The sequence below is a fragment of the Talpa europaea genome (genome assembly GCF_964194135.1).
Source record: "Talpa europaea genome assembly, chromosome: 10".
In the NCBI taxonomy this organism is placed as follows: Eukaryota; Metazoa; Chordata; class Mammalia; order Eulipotyphla; family Talpidae; genus Talpa; species Talpa europaea.
The window spans coordinates 45,230,487-45,257,227 of NC_140077.1; the positions used below are offsets into that span (position 1 = coordinate 45,230,487).

The 26,741-nt window shown below is 38.9% G+C and overlaps 1 protein-coding gene across 4 annotated transcripts in view; it reads right to left on the minus strand.

Moving 5' to 3' along the window:
* The window catches only part of TET1 (tet methylcytosine dioxygenase 1), a gene marked incomplete at its 5' end in the record, with an annotated part of 131,780 nt that overhangs the window by 80,475 nt on the left and 24,564 nt on the right, over window positions 1-26,741 (minus strand). For all 4 annotated transcript variants that reach the window (XM_084244628.1, XM_084244627.1, XM_084244626.1 and 1 more), the window contains one exon: window positions 23,350-23,403. In XM_084244628.1, the coding sequence (XP_084100754.1) occupies window positions 23,350-23,403 (54 nt within the window). The remainder of the gene's footprint in view (window positions 1-23,349; window positions 23,404-26,741) is intronic.

Here is a 26,741-nt window from a genome sequence, read left to right on the forward strand (position 1 = left end):
CCAAAACAGTTCTGAAGTAAAAGACAACATTAATACTAGGTGCAACTGGATGATTCACAGGAGGAAAATTATCTGCAACAAATAAATTTATAACAAATGAAAAAAAGGCACTTGTCTAGATACGTGTCTAGAATGGCATCTACTTAGATTCATATTGTTTCAGATGGAAGAACAGCACATGTGCTGTCATCATTGTTTCATGCTTCATAGTACAAAGTGCCACAGATAAAAATGAAGGCACTACAAAAAATATCTTAAAGTTATAAGTCACTACAACCAGACAGAAGAGGGCACTCCATTTCCCCCCATTTCTTTGACAGTAATAAACAAATTCAAACTTGAAATTGTATTACTTTTTAATTGCTCATAACCATTTCAAGCATCATGGACTATAAATACAATGAAGAAAAAAAGACAATAAAAGCATTAATCAGAAAGAAGGGGCAAGATACTGAATTCCAGTTTCCAAAGGACTAGTGTTACATAATAAACTAGTAAATTATCAAATTTTAATATGACACCACTGAGGGCAGTTGTAAGACTAGCTGAGTGTAAGTCTTTTAACAAAAATAACACCAGAAAATGGTTCTAGTCTGTGAACACTGAGGGCTTTGTGTAACGGCTAAATTTTTCTCACCTCTCTTTTATGAATTACAAAATGACAGCCTGACCCTAAAGTATCTCTATTCTTCAACTTTCTGGAAAGCTTCCAGGTAGACTTTTATGGCCTGTTCTTAAACCATTTCTGATGCTTACTAAGCAATGAGATGGAAGCCGTGGAAACTAACAGGAGTTTTGAGAACACAAGGCTCCAGGCAAGAAGCTTTAGCAGATGTTATACATTTGGACATTAATAATGAAGCAATTCCTACAAGGCCTCTTGGTATTTTACTTGCAAAACAGAGTCAAACAAATCAGCTTGGGAGAAAGCAATCAGAGGAACTAAAAGCTGGATTAAATATGTTAAACAAAGGACCCTTGCCAGGGGTGAACAGATTCAAATAACATTTAAGATCTGACTCTGAGAATCAATTGTAAAACACAGCACAGACAAAATGTTAGGTGAGTAATAAATGAGGCCAATGCTACAAGCTACTAAAACAGAAGAAAATGTGTGATACTCTAAGAAACCCTAAACATTTGGAAATCATTTCACAACATTTATGATTATCAAATAATCATATTGTCCACCTTAAATTGGCATAGTGTTATATGCCAAGCTAGGAAAAAGAATCTTTTAAAAGTTTGCAAATAAAGAGTTGATATTTTTGTATATTAAAATAAATAGAAGAGGGCCTCCCTGGTTGCCCAGGAGTTAAAGACACATTGCTATCAAACTATTACCAGTCACTGTGGCATGAGTTCAATCCCCAGCCAGGGAGCTAACCTACATGGCGCAGCAGACCTCTCCTGTCTTACCTGCTGCTCCCTTCAGCAGTATAATTCAGTCAATCTGCCTGTTCTGCTCCCCACTCTGTCACTGGTGAATCCCCTCACACACCATCCCTCACACTCTGGCCTATATCCCAGTTCTTGTATTCATAAATAAATCAATCTTAAAAAAAAATAAATAGGACATAAAATAACTTGGGTAAAATTAATACATTGCTTCATGGAACTATTTCAGAAATCAGGGAAGTTAAGAGAAGTTAAAATTCATGTAAACATGGAAATATCTGGAGGGGGAGATCAAAGCTGAAATTCTGAGGCAGGATTTGAAGTGACAGCAGGCAACAAATTACAAAGTAATGTACTGGTGCTATAAAACAACACACTATACCAGCAAATGCAGTAATCTCCTTTATATATCACAAGAAAAAGTCACCTTGAGCTAAACTTATACATCATTATGTATATAGTTTTAAGAAGTGAAAATCCAGCTGCATGAAAGAAGCAGATTCTGTCAGGTCTTACATTTTAGTTTTATACACCTAACCCTTTGCCAGCGTGGCTGACTGAGTTTTGTTAATTATGTGATGGACACACTTGAGACTAAACATTCTTAGATACAAAACCCTAATGCAAGCTTAGTAGTTAAGTTATGAAGTGGCCATCTGTATTTTCTGCTTAAGCTGCTGAGAGGATTCAAGGTTAGAAGACATCTTCAAGGGCATGGAGTACAAATTCTGATAGCAGGCATAGACTATCTCTACATTAGCTCTAGAAAGTAAGTGATGCTTACTTACTTTTTACAACTTTGGCTTAAGTACCAAGAGCAACAAGAAATTAACTACCTCTTACCAGCCCATATGCTGTTTCTTCCTGCCCTTTACCCCATCTGTCTTTTATCCTTGAAACCTGACCTGATAAACTTCCCTGAGCTCTTCAATTATCTATTTATAATGGGTTATATATAGTCAACAGAATAAAATATATATCTGGTATAACACATCGTTGAATAAATGAGTCAGTGGGAAGATAGCGCTTTTTTATAGTGGAATTCATGTTAAAAAATGGAGAGGAATGGTAGAAATAAAAAAAGACTATTTGGTATATACACCATTAATGATTGTTGGAGGACGTACTGTGGCACAAGGGGTTAAGACACAACCTATGAAGCTATCGCAGCCACTGCAGCACGAATTCGATCCCCAGCCAGGGAGCTACCCACATGGCACAAAAGACCTCTCCTGACTCGCCTACTGCTCCCCTTAGCAATGTATTTCAATCAATCTGCCTGTTCTGCTCCCCACTCTCCCAGGTGAATCTTCTCATCCCTCCCACCCCCACACCTCTGGCTTACCCCCCAGTTCTTGTATGCATAAATAAATAAATCTTAAAAAAAAAAAAAAAGACCTCAAACCACCAAGAAACTATTGTAGTTTGGAGACTAAGGAGACATGACAATAAAAGGTGATTAATGGCCTCCCTGGTGGTGCAAGGGGTTAAGACGCAGCCTATGAAGCTAGTCACAGCCATGGCAGCATGAGTTCAATCCCCAACCAGGAAGCTACCCACATGATGCAGCAGACCTCTCTTGACTTACCCACTGATCCCCTCAGCAGTGTATTTCAGTCAATCCACCTATTCTGTTCCCCATTCTGTCCCTGGTGAATCCTCTCACCTCACACACCTCTGGCCTGTACCCCAGTTCTTGTATGCATAAATAAATAAATCTTAAAAAAAAAAAAAGGTGATTATGTATTATAGATTGCATTAGTGGGAAAAGTGATCAAATTTGACCTAGGTCTTTTGACTAGTTAATATTTAATTTCCCAATTTTTATTATGGCACCATGTTTATGGAAGATGTTAACACTGGAGGATACTGGGCAAAGGGTTTAGGGAAATTCTTTGTACTATTTTTGCATTGTTTTTTTTAAAAATTAGAGGTGATATTAAAATTAAGCCTTTAAAAATATACCTATTAGGGCCTCCCCTGGTGGCCCAGTGGTTGAGCGCTGGGTTGCGAGGTTGCCTGCAGCCTCTGCAGCACCAGTTCGATCCCTGGCCACTGGCAAGGGTCCCACCAAAAAACAAACAAACAAACAAAAAAAAAAACCTATTAGAGGGGCCTCCCTGGTGGCACAAGGGGTTAAGATCCAACCTATGAAGCTAACCACAGCCTATGCAGCACGAGTTCAATCCCCAGCCAGCCAGGGAGCTACCCACATGGCACAGCAGACCTCTCCTGACTCACCTGCTGCTCCCCCCTCAGCAGTGTACTTTGGTCAATCTGCCTGTTTTGTCCCCCACTCTGTCTCTGATGAATCCTCTCACCCCCCTACACTTCTGGGCTGTACCCCAGATCTTGTATGCATAAATAAATAAATTTTTAAAAAATACACTTAGTAAGTTTTTTTCTTTATTTTAAATTTTCAGGCATCTCTTTTCATTCTCCATGATATCACAAACATCACCAATGGCATTTAGGTGCTCTTATTTCCAAAATCCTGCCAACATGATGGAATGTCATCCATTTTATTTAGAAATTTGAACTATTTTTAAGCCAACCATAAGCTTTTATACATTATCATTAAACATCCCAAATTTCAATTCCTCTTCTTTATGTGTTCTTTATCTTTAAGGCAAATAGTAAAGGCAAATAGCAAAACTGCAACACAAGTTTTGTTTTTTTTATATATTTACCAAAATTAACCAATCCATAAAATTAAAAAAAAAATCACTTTTAACATTATTCTTCATAATGTTATTAAAAGCTCAATATTATGTGCTTCTTGCATAGATTGCATAGTACCTTTAAAAATCTGTTCAGTAAATTATGTTTACTTTAATGATTATATTGATGAAAAACTTGAAATCAATTAAGTCTGGGTAATAGTGTTTTTACATAATGTTATTGTAACTTAATGCTACTATTTTTAGTTACTATATATAGAAAATTACCAAAAAAAATTAAAGCAGTTATTATAAAGCCATATGAGTAACAACTAACAGGAACACTGCAATGACTAAATGGGAAAAAAATTGCCAAACAAAATGTTAAATATGTATAGTAACTGAAATTACCGTAACAGCAGTGTAAGTATAAAAATGAATGGATGGTACAATACTTTTAGAAATTTGGCAGAATCTTTAAATATTAAACACAGAACTAATCTCTGACTCAGCAAGTCAACCACTATTAGACTAAAGAAATGAAGACATAAGTCCACAAAGAAAATCCTTGTGCAAGAATGTTCATAGCTTTATTTATAATGGCCAAAACGAGAAATAATCCAATGTTCATCACCTGATGATTGGCTAAATAAAAATGTGGCATATAGATACAATGGAATATTACTCAGTAATGTGTTCCCTGTCTGACTCATTAACTAGTCTCTTTTTTTAAGATTTATTTTATTTTTATGCACAAAAGAGCTGGGGTATCGGCCAGAGGTGCGGGGGGGGGGGGGGTGTCTGTGTGTGTTAGAGAGAGAGAGAGATGATTCATTAGAGACAGAGTGAGGAACAGAACAGGCAGATTGACTGAAACACACTGCTGAGGGGAGCAACGGGTGAGTCAGGAGAGGTCAGCTGCACCATGTGGGTAGCTCCCTGGGTAGGGATCAAACTTGTGCTGCAGAGGCTGCGGTTAGCTTCATAGGTTGTGTCTTAACCCCTAGTGCCACCAGGGAGGCCCCCAAATCTCTCTTTTTTTATTCAAAGCTTTGTGATCCTAGATTAAAGAAGTAGGTTGACAGTGATCATTAAATTGGGGATCTTTATTTTGTCTCAAGTTTTTGGCAAGATAGGTAGATGATAAGAAAGGGCAAGATGGGCCTTCCTGGTGGCACAAGGGGTTAAGCACTGCACTATGAAGCAGTCTGTAGCCTCTGCAGCGCAAGTTCGATCCCCAGCCGGCCAGGGAGCAGCCCACATGGCACAGCAGACTTCTCCTGTCTTGCCTGCTGCTCCCCTCAGCAGTGTACTTTGGTCAATCTGCCTGTTCTGTTCCCCACTGTCTCTGATGAATCCTCTCACCCCTCACTCTTGTGTGCATAAATAAATAAATCTTGTTTAAAAAAAGAAAGGGCAAGATAAAAAATGAAATCTATAAGTACATTCCCATGGAATTCTATATCTTGTTTGCTTCATTCTAATGCCTGCTTTCTTCCCCATTCTACATCAATATCTCAGATATCGTGCCTACATTTTACTTTTTCTAAGAATCCTAATTCATAGAAATCACTGTGTCTCTGGTGAATCCTTTCACTTTCTCAACCAAAATTAATCTTCGGCTACACTGTTCAGTAGGACATTAAATAGAGTCACAGTATTTTTTTCATTCCTTTAAAGTTTTATTTATTTATCTTTCCAAAATTAAGACGTGCCATTTCTATGTCTCAAAGAAGTCATGGTGCCTTAAAGATAACAAAATACAAAATAAAATGTTAGATTAAAGAGGAGTACATCATATTTCATTCAGAAAAGAATCAGGAATATGGGCCTCCCTGATGGCTCAGGGGTTAAGTCTCAGCACTATTAAGCTATCGTCAGCCACTGTGACATGAGTTCGATCCCAGCCAGGGAAACTAACCCACATATGGCACAGCAGATCTCTCCTGTCTCGCACAATGCTCACCTTAGTAGTGTATTTCAGTAGATCTGTCTGTTTTGCTCCCCACTCTGTCTCTGGTGAATCCTCTCACACACCCCTTCCCCAACACCTCCTACCTACACCCCAGTTCTTATATGCTTAAATAAATAAAATAAATCTTTGGAGCAAAAAAATAATCAGGGGGCCTCCCTGGTGGCGAAAGGGGTTAAGAAATGCACTATGAAGTAATCCACAGCCTCTGCAGCACAATTTCAATCCTCGGCCAGCCAGGGTGCAAACCACATGGCACAGCAGACCTCTCCTGTCTCGCCTGCTGCTCCCCTCAGCAGTGTGTTTCAGTCAGTCTGCCTGTTCTGTTCCCTACTCTGTCTCAGGTGAATCCTCTTAAACCTCACATCACTGGCCTGTACCCCAGCTCTTATATGCATAAATAAATAAATCTTTAAAAATTTTTAAAAGATTAAAAAAGAATCAGGAATGAATGTTAAAAACAATGAAAAGTAACAATACTTAAATATTCTTGAAGTATTGCAAAAAATAGTTTATTAATTTACAAAAGGAAAAATGGTAACTTGTACTGCAGAAATCTGGTAGATATCACCAAGAGATCAAGGACATGGCAATGGAAGAAACTGACACCACATGCCTTCAGATATAGTTTTGAGAAGAACACACAAACTCATCATGTAGCATTCTTCTTAAAAATTAATAAGATGAATATAATTAAGAACACTAAATAAATCCAAATTGAACGATATTCTTCTCAAAAAACCTGGTCTGTACTTCTTGAAAACATCAGATTGTAAGACTAAAGGGACAGAACAGCTGATGCAGTGCACAATCTGAGGTTATTTTTTGATATACAAAATGCTATTTGATATACAAAATGCTATTAAGAACAACTGGTGAATCCCTTTTATTATCGAAACAAAAAAAAATCAAATATTTGGGAATAAATCTAACAAAAGAGGTAAAGGACCTATACAAAGAAAACTATAAAACACTGTTAAAAGAAATAGAAGAAGACACAAAGAAACAGAAAGACATCCCCTGCTCATGGATTGGAAGAATAAACATTATTAAAATGGCCATCCTACCAAAAGCAATATACAGATTCAATGCTATTCCAATCAAAATTTCAATGTCATTCTTCAAAGAAATAGAACAATTATTATGAAATTCATATGGAATCACCAAAAACCCTGAATAGCCAAAGCTCTCCTGAAAAAAAAAAGAAGGGAATGGAGGTATCACACTCCCAGACTTCAAACTATACTACAAAGCCATAATCATCAAAACTGCATGGTATTGGAACAAGAACAGACATACAGACCAATGGAATCAAATAGAAAATCCAGAAATAAACCCACAGATTTATGGTCAACTAATCTTTGACAAAGGAGCAAAGACTATGTATTGGAGCAAAGAAAGTTTGTTCAATAAATGGTGCTGGGAAAACTGGGTGGCTACATGCAAAAGATGAAGTTTGACCACTACCTCACGCCATACACAAAAATCAACTCAAAATGCATTAAAGAACTAGACATAAGACCTGAAACCATAAAATACATAGAAGGAAATATAGGTGAAACACTACGTGATAAGTCACATCAAAGACATCTTTACAGACACATCACCCAAAGCAGGGATAGTGAAGGCAAAGATAAACAGCTGGGACTACATCAAATTAAAGAGCTTCTGCACAGCAAAAGAGACAATAACAAAAACAAAGAGAAACCCCACCAACTGGGAGAACATTTTTGCACACAATACTAATGATAAAGGACTGATCACAAAAATCTGCAGAGCTGATGAGACTCAACAACAACAAAGAAAATAATCCAGTCAAAAAATGGGCAGAAGTGGGCCTCCCTGGTGGCGCAGCGGTTGAGCGCTGGGTTGCAAAGCTGCCTGCGGCCTCTGCAGCGCCGGTTCAATCCCCGGCTGCTCCCCGGCCACTGGAGGAGGGTCCCACATGGCGCGCAGACCTCTCCTGCCGCCCGCTGCTCCCCTCAGCAGTGTACTTCAGTCCTTCTGCCTGCTCTGCTCCCCGCTCTGGCTCTGGTGAATTCTCTCACCCTCCCGCGCTTCTGACTGTACCCAGTGCATGTATAAACAAAACAAATAAATAAACATGCCTCTATTTAAAAAAAAAATGGGCAGAGGCGCTAAAAAGAAACTTCTCTGAAGAGGAAATGCAAATGGACAACAGGCATATGAAAAAATGTTCAACATCACTTGTAATCAGGGAAATGCAAATCAAAACTACCATGAGATACCATCTTACACCAGTGAGAATGGCACATATTAAAAAAACTAGCAACAACAAATGTTGGCGAGGGTGTGGAGAAAAAGGAACTCTTCTGCACTATTGGTGGGAGTGCAAACTGGTCCAACCACTATGGAGAGCTGTGTGGAGATTTCTGGACCTACTAAACATAGAGCTTCCATATGATCCAGCAATTCCACTCCTAGGTATTTACCCAAAGGACACAGAAACATCAATTCCAAAGAGCACCTGCACCCCTATGTTTATAGCAGCACTATTTACAATAGCTAAGCTTTGGAAACAGCCCAAATGCCCCAAAATAGATGACTGGATCAAGAAGATGTGGTACATATACACCATGGAATATTACTCAGCATTCAAAAAAGATAAACACATACAATTTGCAGCAACATGGATGGCGCTGGAAGGGATCATGCTCAGCGAAATAAGCCAGAAAGAAAAAGAAAAATACCGGATGGTCTCACTCATAGCAGGAATCTAGAAAACTTAAATAAGGGACCAAGAAAATGAATAACTATAAGAAAGTAAAAATCAAAATCAACAAAAAAACTATGAACCAGAGACACTCTTTGGGGGGTGGGGGGCGGGAGGGGAGAGATTGTGGTCAGAATGGGGGGGTTGCAATTGTATGGGGAATATAAAAATAAAATTTATTATTAAAAAAAAAGAACAACTGGTGAAATCTGGCCAGTGGATCAGATAGTAATAGTATTATATTAATGTTAATTTCTTGATATTGATCATTATACTATAGTTAGATAGGAAGAGATCCTTGTTTGGAAGAAATACACACCATATCATTTGGTGGTAAAGAGGTATGTCTGAAACTTATTCTGTGAAAATATAGGGGGGATGTCTAGATATGTGGATAGGAGCCCCTAAATCTGGTGAGAGAGTCTCTTTGACAAACACGCCCTGGGACACAATGATAAGGAGAGTAAGCCTTAGGCTGGCTTCCCGTAGCCAGGAAGGGGTACACTAAATCAGTGTAAGCATATTGGTTTTGCCTTTATCTTTTGTATTAAAATAACTACTTAACATCTTTCACTTCCCTCACCCTCAAACTTATATATGTGGAGAAAGAGAAAGCAAACAAAACAAAATATTAGCATTTGAATAAACTGGATGAGAGATACTTGCACTATCCTCATAGATTTTCTGTTGTTTGAAACTATGCCCCCAATTTTTTTTCTTTTAATGAAGTCCACAAGAAGGAAGTGAAAGGAAGATAAGATGCTTTATTTTGGAGTTGAGCAGATTATACTTCTTGTCCAATTATTTTAACTGCTTTCTGACTGAAAATTTAAAATAGCACATCTCTATTGTCTTTTTTTTTCTTCACCATGGGCTGCACATAAATTAATCTTCACAGATAATTTTTCATTAAAATTAAATTGAGCAGAAATTAACCTATTGGGCCTTATACAAATATATCATGTGTCACAATGCATAATATCTTAGCAAAAGTGGCTAAGGTAACTCAGGTTTCTATGGACTTAACTTGTTTTAGTGAACTGATCAAATATCAGAGGCTTTAAATAAACTCTGGACAGCTGGATTAAATTTCTGATGAAATGTTCTGACCTGTAGTGCAGCTCTCTTACACCATCCATTAAGTGAGGCATAAACTAGATTTCATGGGTGGAGTGACAAAATTAATATTTTGAAATAGCTTCCATTTATCGTAATCAGCAAAAAAAAGTTCAGATTTTTATAAGGTTCACCAAAACCCTTACCATGATTCTCTAATACTTTTATAAATGCTGCCTCACAGTCCCATAAATACCATTTCTTCATTAAAAAAATTTCTTTATTTCAATTAGCCATAATTCTTTTTAAAGGTTTATTTTATTTTGTGTAGAAAAGCTAGGGTACAGGCCAGAGGTGTGGGCGGGGGAGGGGTGAGAGGTTTCACCAGAGACAGAATAGGGAGCAGAACAGGTGGATCTACTGAAATACACTGCAGAGGGGAGCAGTGGGTGAGACAAGTCTTCTGCATCATGTGGGTTATCTCCTAGGCTGTCCATCGAACTCATGCTGCAGTGTCTGGCTATAGCTTGATAGTGCTGAGACTTTAACCCTTATGCCATCAAGGAGGCCCAACTAGCCATAAATTAAGGCCTTTCTCTTCTATTTCCTACTACTACCCAATATAGATTGAGCAGATCTGTTAAGTCTGCATTTACCCAACTACATTTAATCTTCCCCAATTAGGAATTTATCCAGGAAATACTGGACAGTCTCCAACAAAGAAACCACAACAACTAAATATACAACATAACTGAAACATGAAAGTTGTTAGTTAGCTACATCTCTTCAAATCAGAAAAATTTATAAATGTATAATAAAAGATTTCAAAAGTTTTTAAAATCACAATCAAGAAAGACACACAAACAATTGTGGGAAAATCAGAAAAGAGAGGACCAAAGAGACATGACAACCAAATGCAAGGCATGGTTTAAGATTGGATGCTAGGAGAAAGAAATGGGCTTCCCCCAAAATAGGTGTTTTGGGAAAGGAAAACAATTGAAGAGATTTATAATCTAGTTTAAAGAAGAATGGAAGTAATTCAAAGTCCAAACACATTAATATTCTACAAAGCATTTTATTTTATATTAATATTCATAGTGAAATCAATAATCATGCTGACAACTACCATTTATTAAACATCTATTACGTATGACCAGGATGCATTTAATCTGTGAACTCCCTTTCTTTCTAATTGGGATCCGCCAATGAAACTTTTAGCTTACTGATTATTAGAGCTAATTATTGTTCCCATTTTACTGATAATGAAACTAGCTCTCAGGGAGGTCAGCTGAATTTCCCAAGTTCACACAGTTATAAAGAGAAGAAGCAGAGCTTAACCCCAGGACTATGAGACATAAAAGATCATGTATATTCTTTTGCATACTGCTGATACAAAGAGATACACTGTTAAAAATTTTAAAAGAGGGCCTCCCCAGTGGCGCAGCGGTTGAGCACTGGGTTGCGAAGCTGCCCGCAGGCTCTGCAGCGCTGGTTGGATCCCCGGCTGCTCCCCGGCCACCGGAAGAGGGTCCCACATGGCGCGCAGACCTCTCCTGCCGCCCGCTGCTCCCCTCAGCAGTGTACTTCGGTCCTTCTGCCTGCTCTGCTCCCCGCTCTGGTGAATTCTCTCACCCTCCTGCGCTTCTGACTGTACCCAGTGCATGTACAAACAAACAAACAAATAAATAAATAAATATACATGCCTCTTAAAAAAAATTTTTTTTTTAAAAGATTAAGAGCTCCCTGGTGGCACAGGGGTCAAAATCTCAGCGCTAGCAAGCTATCGGCATGAATTTGATCCACGACCAGGGAGCTACCCCACATGGCATAGTAGACCTCTTCTGTCTCGCCCACTGCTCCCCTCGGCGGTTTGTTTAGGTGGATCTCTCTGCTTTGCTACCCAATGTCTCTGGTGGATCTTCTCACCCCCTGCACCTCTGGCCTATACCCCAGTTCTTGTGTGCATGAATAGATAAGAATAAATCTTAAAATGACTCCACTTATGTCAACTTAAAAAAAATTTCTTTTAAAGATTAAAGGAATTAAAAGCACTAAAAACCTACAATGTCAAAATCAAAAGCTCAGAAAATCTGGTATTTACTTTTCCTATCTATTTAGGGAAGTGATGCCTAAAATAAACTTAAACAATTGGATTAAACATCAGGTGAAGTTTTTTTTTTCTGCTGTGAAGTAGAATACATAAAATATTAAGTGAAAAATCTCTAAGATAGAAAAAAACACCTTCAGGTATTTTAGATCAGTGTTGTGATAATTTAGCTAGAGATTTCCTATGTGATTCTTTTTTTTTTTAAGATTTATTTATGTATATAAGAACTGGGGTGTAGGCCAGAGGTGCGGGGGCTGAGAGCATTCACCAGAGACAGAGTCGGGAACAGAACAGGCAGATGATTGAAATACACTGCTGAGGGAGCAGTAGGCAAGACAGGAAAGGTCTGCTGCACCATGTGGGCAGCTCCTTGGCTGCCAGGAATTGAACTCCTCGCAGTGCTTTGCTTAACCCTTTGCACCACCAGGGAGGCCCCCAATATTATTCTTAATGGTGAAAAGCTGAAAGCCTTTCCTTTAAGATCAGGAACAAGATAAGGAAGTCTACTCTTGCCAGTGCTTTTCAATATAATACTGGAAGTCTTAGCCAGAGCAGTAAGACAAGAGAAAGATATACAAGGAATCCAAATAGGGAAAGAAGTAAAACTATCGCTATTTGCAGATGATATAATATACATTGTGAATCATAAAAATGCCACAGAAAAACTAATCAAAATAAGAAACCAGTTAAGTAAAGTAGCAGGAGGATACAAAATCAACGCACAAAAATCAGTGGCCTTTCTATATACAATCAACCTGAAGAAGAAGAAATCAAGAAAACCATCCCTTTTATAACTGAAACAAAAATAAAATAAAATACTTGGGAATAAACCTAACAAAGGAGGTGAAGAATCCATACAAAGAAAATTATAAAACATTGTTAAAAGGAATAGAAGAAGACACAAAGAAATGGAAAAACATCCCCTGCACATGGACTGGAAGAATTAACATTATCAAAATGGCCATTTTCCCAAAAGCAATATACAGATTCAATGCTATTCCAATAAAAATATCAATGACATTCTTCAAAGAAATAGAATATTGATGAAATTCATATGGAACCACAAAAAACCTCTAATAGCCAAAGCTCTCCTGACTAAAATAAAGGAGAACAAAGGTATTACACTCCCAGACTTCAAACTATACTACAAAGTCACAATAATTAAATCTCTATGGTACTGAAACAAAAAGACACACAGATCAATGGAACCAAATAGAAAGCCCAGAAATAAAGCCACACATATACAGATAACTAATCTTTGACTAAGGAGCAAAGACTATGCAATGGAACAAAGAATTTTGTTCAATAAATGGTGCTGGGAAAACTGGATCACCATAAGCGAAAGAATGAAACTAGACCACTACCTCACACCATGCACAAAATCAACTGAAAATGGATAAAAGAATATAACTGCCAAAATCATAAAATATATAAAAGAAAATAGAGGTAAAACACTACATGACATACATCTCAGTATCATCTTTAAAGACTCCTCCATCAAAGCAAGGAAAGTGAAGGAAAAGATAAACAGCCAGGATTACGCCAATTAAAAACCTTTGTACAGCAAAAGAGACATTAACCAAAACTGATTGGGAGAAAATTTTTGCACTCCATTAAATGATAAGGGATTGATCACAAAAATATACAAAGAACTCACATGACTTACCAAAAACAAAGCAAACAGTCCAGTCAAAAAATGGGCAGAAGAATGGGCCTCCCTGGTGGCGCAGCGGTTGAACGCTGGCTTGCGAAGCTGCCCACAGCCTCTGCAGCGCCGGTTCGATCCCCGGCTGCTCCCCGGCCAACGTGCGAGGGTCCCACATGGTGCGCAGACCTCTTCTGCCACCCACTGCTCCCCTCAGCAGTGTACTTCATTCTGCCTGCTCTGCTCCCCGCGCTGGCTTGGTGAATTCTCTCACCCTCCCGAGCTTCTGACTGTACCCAGTGCTTGTATAAATAAATAAATAAATAAATAAATAAATAAATAAATAAATAAGTAAATAAATAAATAAATAAATCTATCTTAAAAAAAAAAAAAAGGCAGAAGAACTTAAATGATACTTCTCCAAAGAGGAAAGGCAAATGGCCAACAGGCATATGAAAAAAATGTTCAACATCACTCATAATCAGGGAAATGCAAATCAAAACAACAATGAGATACCACCTTACACCAGTGACAATGGCACATAATAAAAAAAAACTAGCAATAACAAATGTTGACAAGGATGTGGTGAAAAAAGGAACTCTCCTACATTACTGGTGGGAGTGCAAACTGGTCCAACCACTATGGAAAGCTGTGTGGAGGTTCCTCAGTCTACTAAAAATGGAGCTACCATATTACCTGGCAATTCCATTCCTAGGGATCTACCCAAAGGACACGTTAATAACATTAATTCAAAAGGATACCTGCATCCCTCTGCTTATTGCAGCACTATTTATAATAGGTAAGACTTGGAAACAACCCAAATGCCCCAAAATAGATGACTAGATGAAAAAGATGTAGTATATATACACCATGGAATACTATTCAGCAATAAAAAAGATAAACTAATGCCATTCACAGCAACATGGATGGAGATAGAAAGGATTATGCTCAGTGAAATAAATCAGAAGGAAAAAGAAAAATATCAGGTGGTTTCACTAAAAGAAGGAATATAGGGGAACTAAATAAGGGATCAGGGGGGGAAATAATTAAAAAACACAACACAACAAAACAAAAATAAACCGGCAACTATAAATCAGAGACATTCTGGAGGGAAAGGGGACTACGAGGGATCAAAATGAGGGCAGGAAGAGCACAAGATACTATGGTGATGGTGCATGGGTGAATTGGTGGTGGGAATTCTGTTGGGCTACACCTGAGAGAAGAAAGCAAACCAGGCCTCCCTGGTGGCACAAGGGGTTAAGACGCCACCTATGAAGCTGTCCACAGCCACTGCAGCATGAGTTCGATCCCTGGCCAGGGAGCAACCCACATGGTACAGCAGGCCTCTCCTGACTCGCCCGCTGCGCCCCTCAGCAGTGTACTTTGGTCAATCTGCTTATTCTGTTCCCCACTCTGTCTCTGGTGAATCCTCTCACCACCACCCCCCCCACCTCTGGCCTGTATCCCAGCTCTTGTATGCATAAATAAAAACAAATCTTTAAAAAAAAAAGAAAGCAAACCACTGTACAAAAATGAGCAATGGTATAAAAAACATATATAAATAAATAAAAATAAATTTAAAAAACAAAAAAGTTTTCATTCCTGTCTACCTTCATCTTGCAACTGAGTTCTGTAAGTCAAACTGATCATCAACTGTGAGATTATTTTTCATGCTGATGATTATCCATTCAAAAATTTATTAGTTTTTAATTCTATATAAAGATATACTTTATAAAAGAGTATGTTCTAATGCTTTTGTATCATACATTCCTTATTGTAAAATGCAGAAATAACTTTAAAAGGAAGTAAATGTCTTTAACTTATTTTAATATTAAATTAATATCTAAAATATTCAATTCAATATAGGATTGTATTTATCAAATAAGGCAATTAAATGAATAAACTATGAAGAAACATTTTTTAGAAGATTCAAATATTTTAGCAGCATATATTATATTTTTACATATAATAATAGTAGGAGTAATTATTGAGAAATTACCATATGCAAGTTGTACAAAGCACTTAACATGAATTAAATAACTCATTTAACTCTGCAACCGTCCTGTGGTCTTGTGTGGGTATTGGTATGTATATACTATATTCAAAGTTAAACACAAACAATATAATATTTTAAGAAATTAGTTATTTCAAATAATTAAGTTCCTAAAATAAGCTTATTGTTTAAATAATTTATTGATAAAAATTGCTGGTTTCCTTAGAACCATGAAAAGAAGCTATGTTTTTTTTTTTAAAGATTTATTTATTTATTTATACAAGTACAGTCAGAAGCGCGGGAAGGTGAGAGAATTCACCAGAGCCAGAGCGGGGAACAGAACAGGCAGACCGATGAAATACACGGCTGAGGGGAGCAGCAGGCGGCAGGAGAGGTCTGCACGCCATGTGGGACCCTCGCCCAGAGGCCGGGGATCAAACCAGCACCACAGAGGCTGTGGGCAGCTTCACAACCCAGCGCTCAACCGCTGTGCCACGGGGGAGGCCCCAAAGAAGCTATGTTTTAATCAAATTTGTAAGATATCACTAATTTTATTTTTTTTTTAAAGAGGCATGTATTATTTATTTATTTGTTTGTTTGTTTGTTTATACATGCACTGGGTACAGTCAGAAGCGCGGGAGGGTGAGAGAATTCACCAGAGCCAGAGCGGGGAGCAGAGCAGGCAGAAGGACCGAAGGACACTGCTGAGGGGAGCAGTGGGGCGGCAGGAGGGTCACCATGTGGGACCCTCCTCCGGTGGCCGGGGAGCAGCCGGGGATCGAACCGGCACTGCAGAGGCTGCGGGCAGCTTCGCAACCCAGCGCTCAACTGCTGCGCCCCCGAGGAGGCCCCAAGATATCACTAATTTTAAACACAGATAATAAAACTGTAACATTTCTTCTCTTAAAATTCCCACATGCAAAAAAAAAGTCCCATTTTAGTTTAAAATGAACTAAGAGAGTTAGTATTTAAAACTCAAAACATCAGAACAGGTTAAAAAAATACCATAATCATTCTCTTACAGAGGTCACTGCAGTGGTAAGTCTTGCTGTCAACTCATCAAAAACACGATTTTTGTGCCATATTTTGGGACATTTAAAGGCATTTCATTATTATAACTTGCAAATGAACTAAGATATTAATAAGGTTTTTTTAATTATTTAATTAATTATTTATTTATTTAGTTATTTATTTATGCATACAAGCACTGGGTACAGTCAGAAGCGCGGGAGGGTGAGAGAATTCACCAGAGCCAGAGCAGGGAGCAGAACAGACAGACTGACGAAATACACTGCTGAGGGGAGCAGCGGGTGGCCGGAGAGGTCTGCGCGCCATGTGGGACCCTCCTCTGGTGGCAGGGGAGCAGCCGGGGATCGAACTGTTGCTGCACAGGCTGTGGGCAGCTTCGCAAGCCAGCGCTCAACCGCTGCGCCACCAGGGAGGCCCAGACATTAATAAGGTTTTAACAAAAATTTTAATTAACAGTTCTTATTTGCCTCTATGCACTGAGCTCGAGAACATAGTATATAGAGAGCTTTTGCAGAAAGGGAGGTACACCTCAGATAACAGTATGAATGAAACACTATCAAAACACACACACAGCACCAGACAAGCATAAGGATTCAAGACACAAGGCATATGCTCTTTTCTGAGCTAGGAAGAATTCAACAGACTTTTTTTGTAGCCTGCATAAAATTTTCCTCAAGCTCATTCACCCCACTTGGCTTTTTTATTCACTGATTTTCTGGGATCATTCCTAGAAATTACAGAATGGACCTGAGTCTTGAATCACTGGAAATGTATGTGTTCCAATGATTAATGATGACTGTGTGTGAACTGGCTTAATAAGAACCCAGCCCTGAAATCACTCTGATCATCCCCGGCAAAATGTTATATTTTAATTGCTGGATATGCAAAAGCAGAAGCTCCATGTGCGCCTTTGCTTGTGTGAATAAACACTGATGGATAAGCACACGTTTTTGATAGTTTTTGCCAGCTTATGACATAATGCGGAAAATAAGGACCATGTGTTGAATCGTAAAACTAAATTATTAAATTTACATGAAGTCTGAATTCTGAGATTGTATTCTTCCATTTTATATATATATATGTTATCTGATATCCTTTTGTGGATATTCTCACCATTACTTCGATTTTTTCCCACTGGTGCATTCATTACACACAGAAATCTGGGATTCACTGCCTGGGGCTGTGAAGGACTATCAAAATGGCATACATTTTTCCTGAACAATGGCCAAGTTCAGTGTTTGATCCTCACTTAAATTTGCAACATGTTGCTATAAGTCATGGAATGTTACATTATAATCAGAGTGAAGAAAAGTTTATCCTTTTACCAATGATTTTTTTTTACTAACTGAAACAAAGTTGTAGGAAAGTATGCAGACAAAAGTCTTTAGTAACTTTGTTATCTTCCATTTCTTATAGCTTAGGTTTTAAACAAGATAACTCAACTGTATCTAATTTGGTACTTTAAAATCATACTAGTATATGTAACAATTTACAAATGAAGGGAGTAGTTCTCAAAAATAGCAAGTTAGGGGCCTCCCTGCTGGCCCAGGGGTTAAAGAAAGCTCTATCACCAGCTATTATAGCAGGAGTACCCCCAGAGGGCAAGGAGAAACCCACATGGCACAGCAGACCTCTCCTATCTTGCCTGCTGCTCCCCTCAGCAGTATCTTTCAGTAGATCTGCCTGTTTTGCTCCCCACTCTCTAGTGAATCCTCTCACCCACTGCACCTCTGGCTTACATCCCAGTTCTTGTATGCATAAATAAATAAATCTTTTAAAAAAAACAACAGCAAGTTAATCTCCCTAGACGGTGTTTTTTCCCATTGGCATTTTTTTTTATTTCTTCTATGACACAATTTGTAATTTACTCATTTGTCTTTCTTTTCTTTTCTGCCTGTATTCCCTCAGAAATATTTTCTTGAGGGCAAAGACCATTTTTGACATGGTGTACTGCAATAGTCACAGCATTGAGTACATGCTAAAAATATATTTATTGAATGTTAATAATAATGTTTTTCAGGAAAGAACATTTGATGAGCACTGACTGTTTGCCAAGCAATCATGGCACTAAATATTTTGAATGTCACTGTCATGCTATCTATGAATGATCAAGAACATGTATGGATGATTCTTTTCTGATTAGATTCTTTTTTAAATATCCTTCAAAGAGAGGGCCTCTCCCTGGTGGCACAAGGGGTTAAGACTCAACCTGTGAAGCTGTCTGTAGACTCTGCAGCATGAGTTCAATCCCTGGCCAGGGAGCTACCCACATGGCATAGCAGACCTCTCCTGTCTCACCCACTGCTTCCTTCAGCAGTGTATTTCAGTCATTCTGTCTGTTCTGTTCCCCACTCTGTCCCCGATGAATCCTCTCACCCCGCACACCTCTGGCCTGTACCCTAGCTCTTGTAGGCATAAATAAATCTTTAAAAAAAATTCTTCAAAAAGTATGTAAATATAGCTACAGTGTCTTCTCTGCTGGCCCCATCCCTGTCACCTTCACCATCAGCCCCAGCCCCTTACCACCACTTGTTCTCCTTTATCAGCATCAAGGAAGGAAGGAAACAATGAAGAACAGGGCTGCCAGATCAGAAACTAGCAGGAAAAAGTAAAAAACTTTACTTTTAAAAACCTTTACTTTTTCCTAAATCATCTGTAGACAGTTTTCTGGTTTAATATCCAGTGACATTTCTCTATATTTGCTCGCCCAGCACTTTCAAATGCTACTCTGATGATATTTTATAACCAAATTATTTGAATGTGTCCTTTACCAGTAAAGACAGACTATCTAATTGCAGAATGTATAAATATGGTCTCCTTTCAGGGGATCATTTGAGATGATTTTAGATTTATAGATAAGTTGTGAAATTAATATATAGAGTTTTTATATACATTTCACTAAGACTCACCTGTTACCTCTGTCTTACATAGTGATGGATCTGGTACTATTTTTGAGCCTACCACACTGCCCCTGTGTTCATTAATGATGTTGAATTATGTTCTGCTTGCCTCTTCAGGTTCACAATTTCATTTTCTACCTCCTCTTACATGCCCCAGGAGGCTGACCAGGATGGAGTTCATCTGTGGGCACCTTTTCCTTCTGATTGGGATCAACCAATGAAAGCAGCAGGAGACTGGAAAGCAGGGCATTTATTTAGAGGACTATTGACTTCCTTCTTACAAAACATCCCATTACCAAAAGATACAATCAAAGTCCCTGTTCCCTTTTCAACTACAACTATTCTACTTGGGTTTCTGTTCCCAGTTCCTTGTTCCTCTAGGCCCAAAAGAGATAATAACCCTCACCATCCCTAGTTTTTTCCTTAACTCTGCCCACCCTTTAAAATAACCTCTTCTGGCCTCCCCGGTGGCGCAGCAGTTGAGCACTGGGCTGCGAAGCCGCCCGTGGCCTCTGCGGCGCCGGTTCAATCCCTGGCTGCTCCCCGGCCACCAGAGGAGGTCCCACATGGCATGCAGACCTCTCCTGCCACCCGCTGCTCCCCTCAGCAGTGTACTTCGGTCCTTCTGCCTGCTCTGCTCCCCGCTCTGGCTCTGGTGGATTATCTCACCCTCCCGCGCTTCTGACTGTACCCAGTGCATGTATAAACAAAACAAACAAACAAACAAATAAATAAACATGCCTCTATTAAAAAAATATTCATGTTAAAATAACATCTTCACTAAAATTTCCCTCAATACCTCTAACATGATTTTCTCTGAGGACAATAACTGACAACCTAACCAAAATGATATTCCTCTAAAATTAACTATCTAAGGGAATCTATTCTTACATCCTAAACACAAAAAAGTAGAGATTATTTGTGTAAATGTTTCTACCAAGAGGAATTCCAAACCATGTCACTCACAAGTCAAAATTCATGACAAAGGGTCTGAAGTTTTTTCGGGACCATTACTTACCCAAGAATCAAAGAAACAATTATTGCAAGGTGAATAAGCCACTATCTCCATACGAAATAGCTACTGGTCATCACAAGTCTGTGCAGAGACCTGGTCTTTAGCACCAGTGGTGGGAGTTTGTGGTGAGCCATCCCCAACCCTCTTCACTTAACACCCATTCTGGTCATGAAAGTGCTTTGGACAGAAAATGTGATTTTAGCCAGAAGATGTTTTCTGTAATTAGACACTTGAGATATCAATTTATAATTTAAGGTTTTGAATTCAAAGAGAATGAATATTGGTCTCAAAATTGGTAATAGATTGTTTAAAGACGAGAGGTGTGAGACACACCAGGAAATTTCAGTCCCACAGGGAATTTAGTATTTAGTTAGCAGGTACAGAGTAGAATGGGATAAGTTTTCATTCTACAACCAACTTTCCTTAAATAACCTTCTTATCTATCCAACTACATCCTCTCATGATGATGAAAATCAATCGAGTCCTGAGCATCTACCCTGACAAAGAGCAAGGACCCAAGAAATCAGAAAACCTAAGAAGCCAGAGATGAAAGGAAGTTAACCACATCTCTGGCACAAAGTCAAAAGCAAAGATGGAGAATTAAGAAAGGAGATCAAGTTGTAACCTAGGGACCCCCATCACTGATCCCTGTAGCACCAGCTGAAGTGTGAAGTTCTCCACCAGAAAACCTTAAACTGAAAGTTGTATTCTTTCCACCTTCTCTCCCAAGGTATGGATTTAGCTTCCTTAATGTCTCCTTTAGGGTTATATAATGTTCAACATTTGCTCTTGCTGTATTTTATACATGTCAAGCTAAAATCTGAAAGTACTTTAACACTAATACTGTGGAACAGAGAAACAAAGCTTGCTTTGGATAAGAACAAAAAACACTATACCCAATAGAAAAATTAAAGAAAACATTTTAAAATGCCAACATCAGAAAATTTTTTTCCCTTTTAGAGCATTTCCCTATTCTTGCACAACAATCTGATAAGAGTGAAATGAGCAATGATTTTGTTCTGCTTGCTGTGGCACATGAAATTTAAGAGTGTGTGTGCATGCACACACACGTGCGCGCGCGTGCGCACACACACACACACACACCCCTACTTAAAAAACAAATCCATCTACTACCATGATTCAAAAAAGCACCACACCACATATTTACTTCTGAAATTTATTTCAGGTGATCGGAAACCCTCAGACTAACAAAATAAACACAGAATTACACAGTATTCCCCAAACCTCAATTCTACTTCCTAGCAAAAGTGGATGATTTAGCTCCCAAGCTTAATCTGTATTAGTTTGTGCAAATAGTCTACCCCTTTCTTCTATGTGAAAGGATGGAGGGGATGACCTCACATCTACAAATTTGAGAGTCATTTATCAGCAGGACTAAAATTATTTCTCACTTGAAAGATTTTAAGACAAAATATCTTGAGATGCATACTTGGAACACAGAAAATATAAATCATGTAAAGGGAGATTAGAAAATATGAACAGGGTTTTTAATGATAATACTATCATTGGGGGAGGGGAGGGGAGTAAAGGGCGTGGGTGGATCAGTGTGCAGAAGAAAAACAGAAGAGGGTTTAATTTACCTTGAAAATAACCAGTATTCTATTTGTCCAGGCCCAGTGAGAATTTGTGCCAAGCAATTTCATTCATTTCACAGTGTCTTGCATACTGATGACCATGTTGTAAATATTAAATAAATACTTGTTGGGTGGTGAAAAATGTACACGGCAATGTTGGGTACACACAGGAAACAGAAACTTGGGGTGGTTAGACAAATTAGAAAAAAATGCAAAGTTTGGATCTCCATGTCAGTAATATTTTTTAGCTTGACAACTGGAGAAACAAATAAAATTTAAAATTTGCCACATTCATAGTTCAACATGTTGTTCCTCTTTGAGTGCTAAAACTTTATTTGCAAAAGAAAAACTATGATTAAAATACTTTAAATACAAACAATAGAATTGTAAAGACCAATATATTTATTGCTTGATATGTATTCTTGAATTTAAAACATTACCTGTTTAGCTTACTTATATTTGTAATAGCAATCTATAACTAGAAACCTTTAACACATAAACACCTATTTGCTGGACTAAAGCTAGCCTTGAACTTTTAGTAATGCCATATGCTTTTAAATTAACCCTTCTAAATACTGTACAAAGCTCATTACACAGATTGTTTATTTATAACCAAATTGGGGACTACTAAATACTCATTCAGCAAACTATTAAAAAATAAAGGAAACAGGCATATTCCTACAGTTCTAGAAATGTCAAAATTAAAGATGATATAATGCAAATTTGAGATTAAACAATTATAATTTGTCTGTGAAATCTCAATGGTTTAAACATTTTAAGTGGAGTTAAACCTCTAAGGACCTATTTCTTTGGAAAGAAAAATCACACATTTGAAAATAGTATCTAATGGAAGGTCTATTAAAATCACAATGGATCATAGCTGTCAACTTCAAATAGTGCCTTTCTCCTTAAGAGCTTAAGTTTACACACTGGTGCAACACCATAAATGCAGATGCTACAAAGGGAGCTACAAAGAAAAACAAATTTTATTCACAACACTTTGCATATAAACTTTTCCTTCTGCAGACTTGTGTGGAGTTGAAAATAAAGGATGCTAATATGAATATTATGCAGCACATCGAAAAAAAAAGAGAGAGAAAACACTTTAGTTGAGTGAAAATTCATTTATCTACTAAAAATCCGGGAGAACCCACATCCACTGTACTCCAAATTTACCTCTAAGTGACAGAAAAATACTATATGAAATGGAAAAAATTAAATATTATTTAATCAATAGCTGATTACCTTTAAAACTTTGGGCTTCTTTTCCCTCTGGGGCCTCTTGTTTTCTTTTATAACCTAAAAAAAAAAATCAAATTGCAAAATGAGCCTTCGTTTAAGGAAAAAAAAATAGCTCTTACCCCCCCCCCCAATTTTTTGGTTATTTCTCTGTAAAACTACTTATGCCATTTAAAATTATCAACATGTTTGCCAGGCAGAACCTGAAGAGCTTATGTAAAATGTATACTTTAAAAGTCACTGAAAAAAAAAAAGTCTTGCAAAGAGATGAAGTAGGGAAATACCCTTTTTTCCCCTTAAAGTCTGTCTTAATTAGCCTCTGCATTCTTCACAGCGAAACCCACGAGGTAGCCATCTTGCTTGCTTCTGCAGAGGAAGCCTCTACAGTGGAACAGTTCTGCAAACTGCTTTTTGGTATTATTATCATGGTGTTTAAAGGCAGCCCTGGCCTGCCAGCACTGTAGACGTGCTGGGCATGCCTTTTGCAAAAACAGCCCCACAAAGAGTGCAGCCAATGGCAATGCAGAGCTTAGCAACTCCAAAGTGATCTTCTCTGCCTAGCCTTCCTAGACAAAGGATCTCCTGTGCGGCTCAGCTCTCACCACAGGACACAGGCAGCCACAAGCTGCGACATGGAGTTCGCTGTAGAGGATCTGGTCGCGCCGAAATCACAGGAGGCTTCAGCAAAAACAATGCACACAAATCCCCCAGGTCTCCACCATCGGATCGATGGCGGTGTCTCCCTGATTAGTAACCTCTTGGTTGTTCCGAGGGCAGGTTTGCGCGGGGGAGGGGTGCGCGTCCCTGCCTCCAACGTACAGGAGATATAACTGAGCCGAGGGGGGCATTTGGGCTTGCTGAAACTCTGGAAGGTATTGTGCATTTTTACTTTATAAGGCAAGGCTAAATATTGGCGATATTTAAGGCAGGGAGGTTATGTGAGGACAGTGTAGGCTCAGCTGTTGGGCTGCGTGTCTCATTCCTGGGAACCACACCTCTTTGCAGCAGGCGGTTTGCCCAGAAACACAGCAATTTGATTTCTGTCAATAAATGTCCAATGACAAAGGCGGATTAAAAAAAATAATAAAGCCACTTACAAGGAAAAGGACAGGAGGAGGACAATGTGGGGGAAGGGAGGGGTCAAAATACACTTGCCATTCTGAACAGCTGAAAAGATTTCTCTCTCTTGCTCTGGACATTTATGATGACCTTTATTTCCCAAAGAAATCCCTTCTCTCCAGAAAGTAGACTCACACCTTTGAGACAAAAGGTACACCATTGGTTTCTATCTCCCAAGATCATCAGCTGTCACTGAGCATCTCTCCGCTGAGCTTCCAATCAGGTCCCAAAGCAGAGCCTGTCACCTACTACCCAGGGACTGGGACTTGAGCCATGGGTGGAACAAGCAGCCACCCACACTCACAAACCTGTACTGCCCCCATTCCCAGTGTGTGTACTTTGGGAGAGCCAGACACCATCACTGGAATTTGCCAGACCCTGAGAAAGCCAGAAGCTGAAAAGTTCCCTCCCTTTAACCCCCTGGCAATACAACAGCCGCAGCAGCAGTGAGGACCATAGCAGCTGCTCCAAGCTGGCAGGTCTCAAGGTCACAGACAAAATGCAGTGCACGGGCCAGTCACAGCCCCATGAACAGCCACCTTGACAGCTGCACAGATCTTGGGAAGACAGCCCCAGCTCCATCCTCACAGGGCCAACGTTTCGGCAGCACATTTGGGGGATTGGCAGCAGAGCCTTCCTGACTGCTCAGCCAAAAATGGGTTTTCCACTTGCAGTTGGATTCAGAACAGATTCCCACAACCAGAAATCAAGAACAGAGTGAGGACTGGAAGGCCTGGATTTCATCACCCTTGATTCCTAGCCTTTGGGTTTGCCACAAAATCATGCTTTCCTTGTTGGAACCGGAGGTCTAACACTCATTGTTTTCTCACTTAAAACTATCTCTCCCTCTCCACCCATCCTCAAAATGCCTAACAAATATAAGAAGCAAGGCTACTTATGGCAAAACCAGTAGATTCTGTTCTAACTGCTTCCACCAGCAACATTTCAAGTACACTGAGCCCACTAAGACGTTTTCTGTAGGGAATTAAGCAATGGTTAAAAAAAAGAAAAAAAAATAGGACGAAAAGACAAAATTTGAAAATGGGTGTAAAGACTTCTTAACCCTACATTTTTTTTTCCTTTGTAGAATTGTCTTATTATGGCAGACTCCAGAACCTTTCTTCATCCCAAACACAAATTCTGGGTCCATGAAACAATAACTCCCCATTTGAATTCATCCAGCCCTTGCTTACTTCTATTTTCTGTCTCTGTAAATATGCCTACTCTAAGTATCTCAGGTAAGTGGTATGGCATATTTTTCCTTCTGTGTCTGGCTTACTTCACTCAGCGTATTTTCAAGGTTCTTCCACATTAGAGGACGTAGCAGAATTTCATTCCTTTTTAAGGCTAAGTAATATTCCACTGCATGTATATACTACATTTATTTATCCTTTTGTTGATGGACATTTGAATTATTTCCACCTTTTGGCTACTGTGAATAACTCTGCAATGAACATGGGCATATAAGTACATAGCTGAGTCCCTGCTTTCAATTCATTTGAGCTTTCAATTCATTCAATTAATTTTGAGCTTTCAATTCATATACCCAGGAGTAGAATTGTTCGACTATTGTGTTTAATTTTCTGAGGACTCACCAATGCATTTTCTTTTATAGCAGTTCCATCATTTTACAGTCCCATCAGCAATGTACACTGGGCAGTCCTACATTTCTTAAAATGCCTTGCATTTCAATTAAACTGCATTTCAGTATTAAACACCTACACCTCCACCCCCACCTTACCTTGAGTACACTTGAATATAACTTAAAAAGCATCCAAATTTTCCCAGGCTGGGCCTCCCCGGTGGCACAGCGGTTGAGCGCTGGGTTGCGAAGCTGCCCGCAGCCTTTGCGGTGCCGGTTCGATCCCGGGCTGCTCCCCGGCCACCAGAGGAGGGTCCCACATGGCCCTAGACCTCTCCTGCCCTCCGCTGTTCCCCTCAGCAGTGTACTTCGGTCCTTCTGCCTGCTCTGCATCCTGCTCTGACTCTGGTGAGTTCTCTCACCCTCCCGCGCTTCTGACTGTACCCAGTGCTTGTATAAATGAATAAATAAATCTTAAAAAAAAAAAATTTCCCAGGCTGATTACTCAATATTTAGTAAAATGGCCATGATATATTAGTAAATAATTATATATTTTAAAACTAATCTAATGCTTGTATGATACATATGTTTGCCTCAATAAAATAAAGCTCAGAGTATTAGGTACACTGAATATGCACATCAGTGAGAAATATACCTTTTAAAACTCTGTGGACAAGCATTTTCACTGCATGTAATA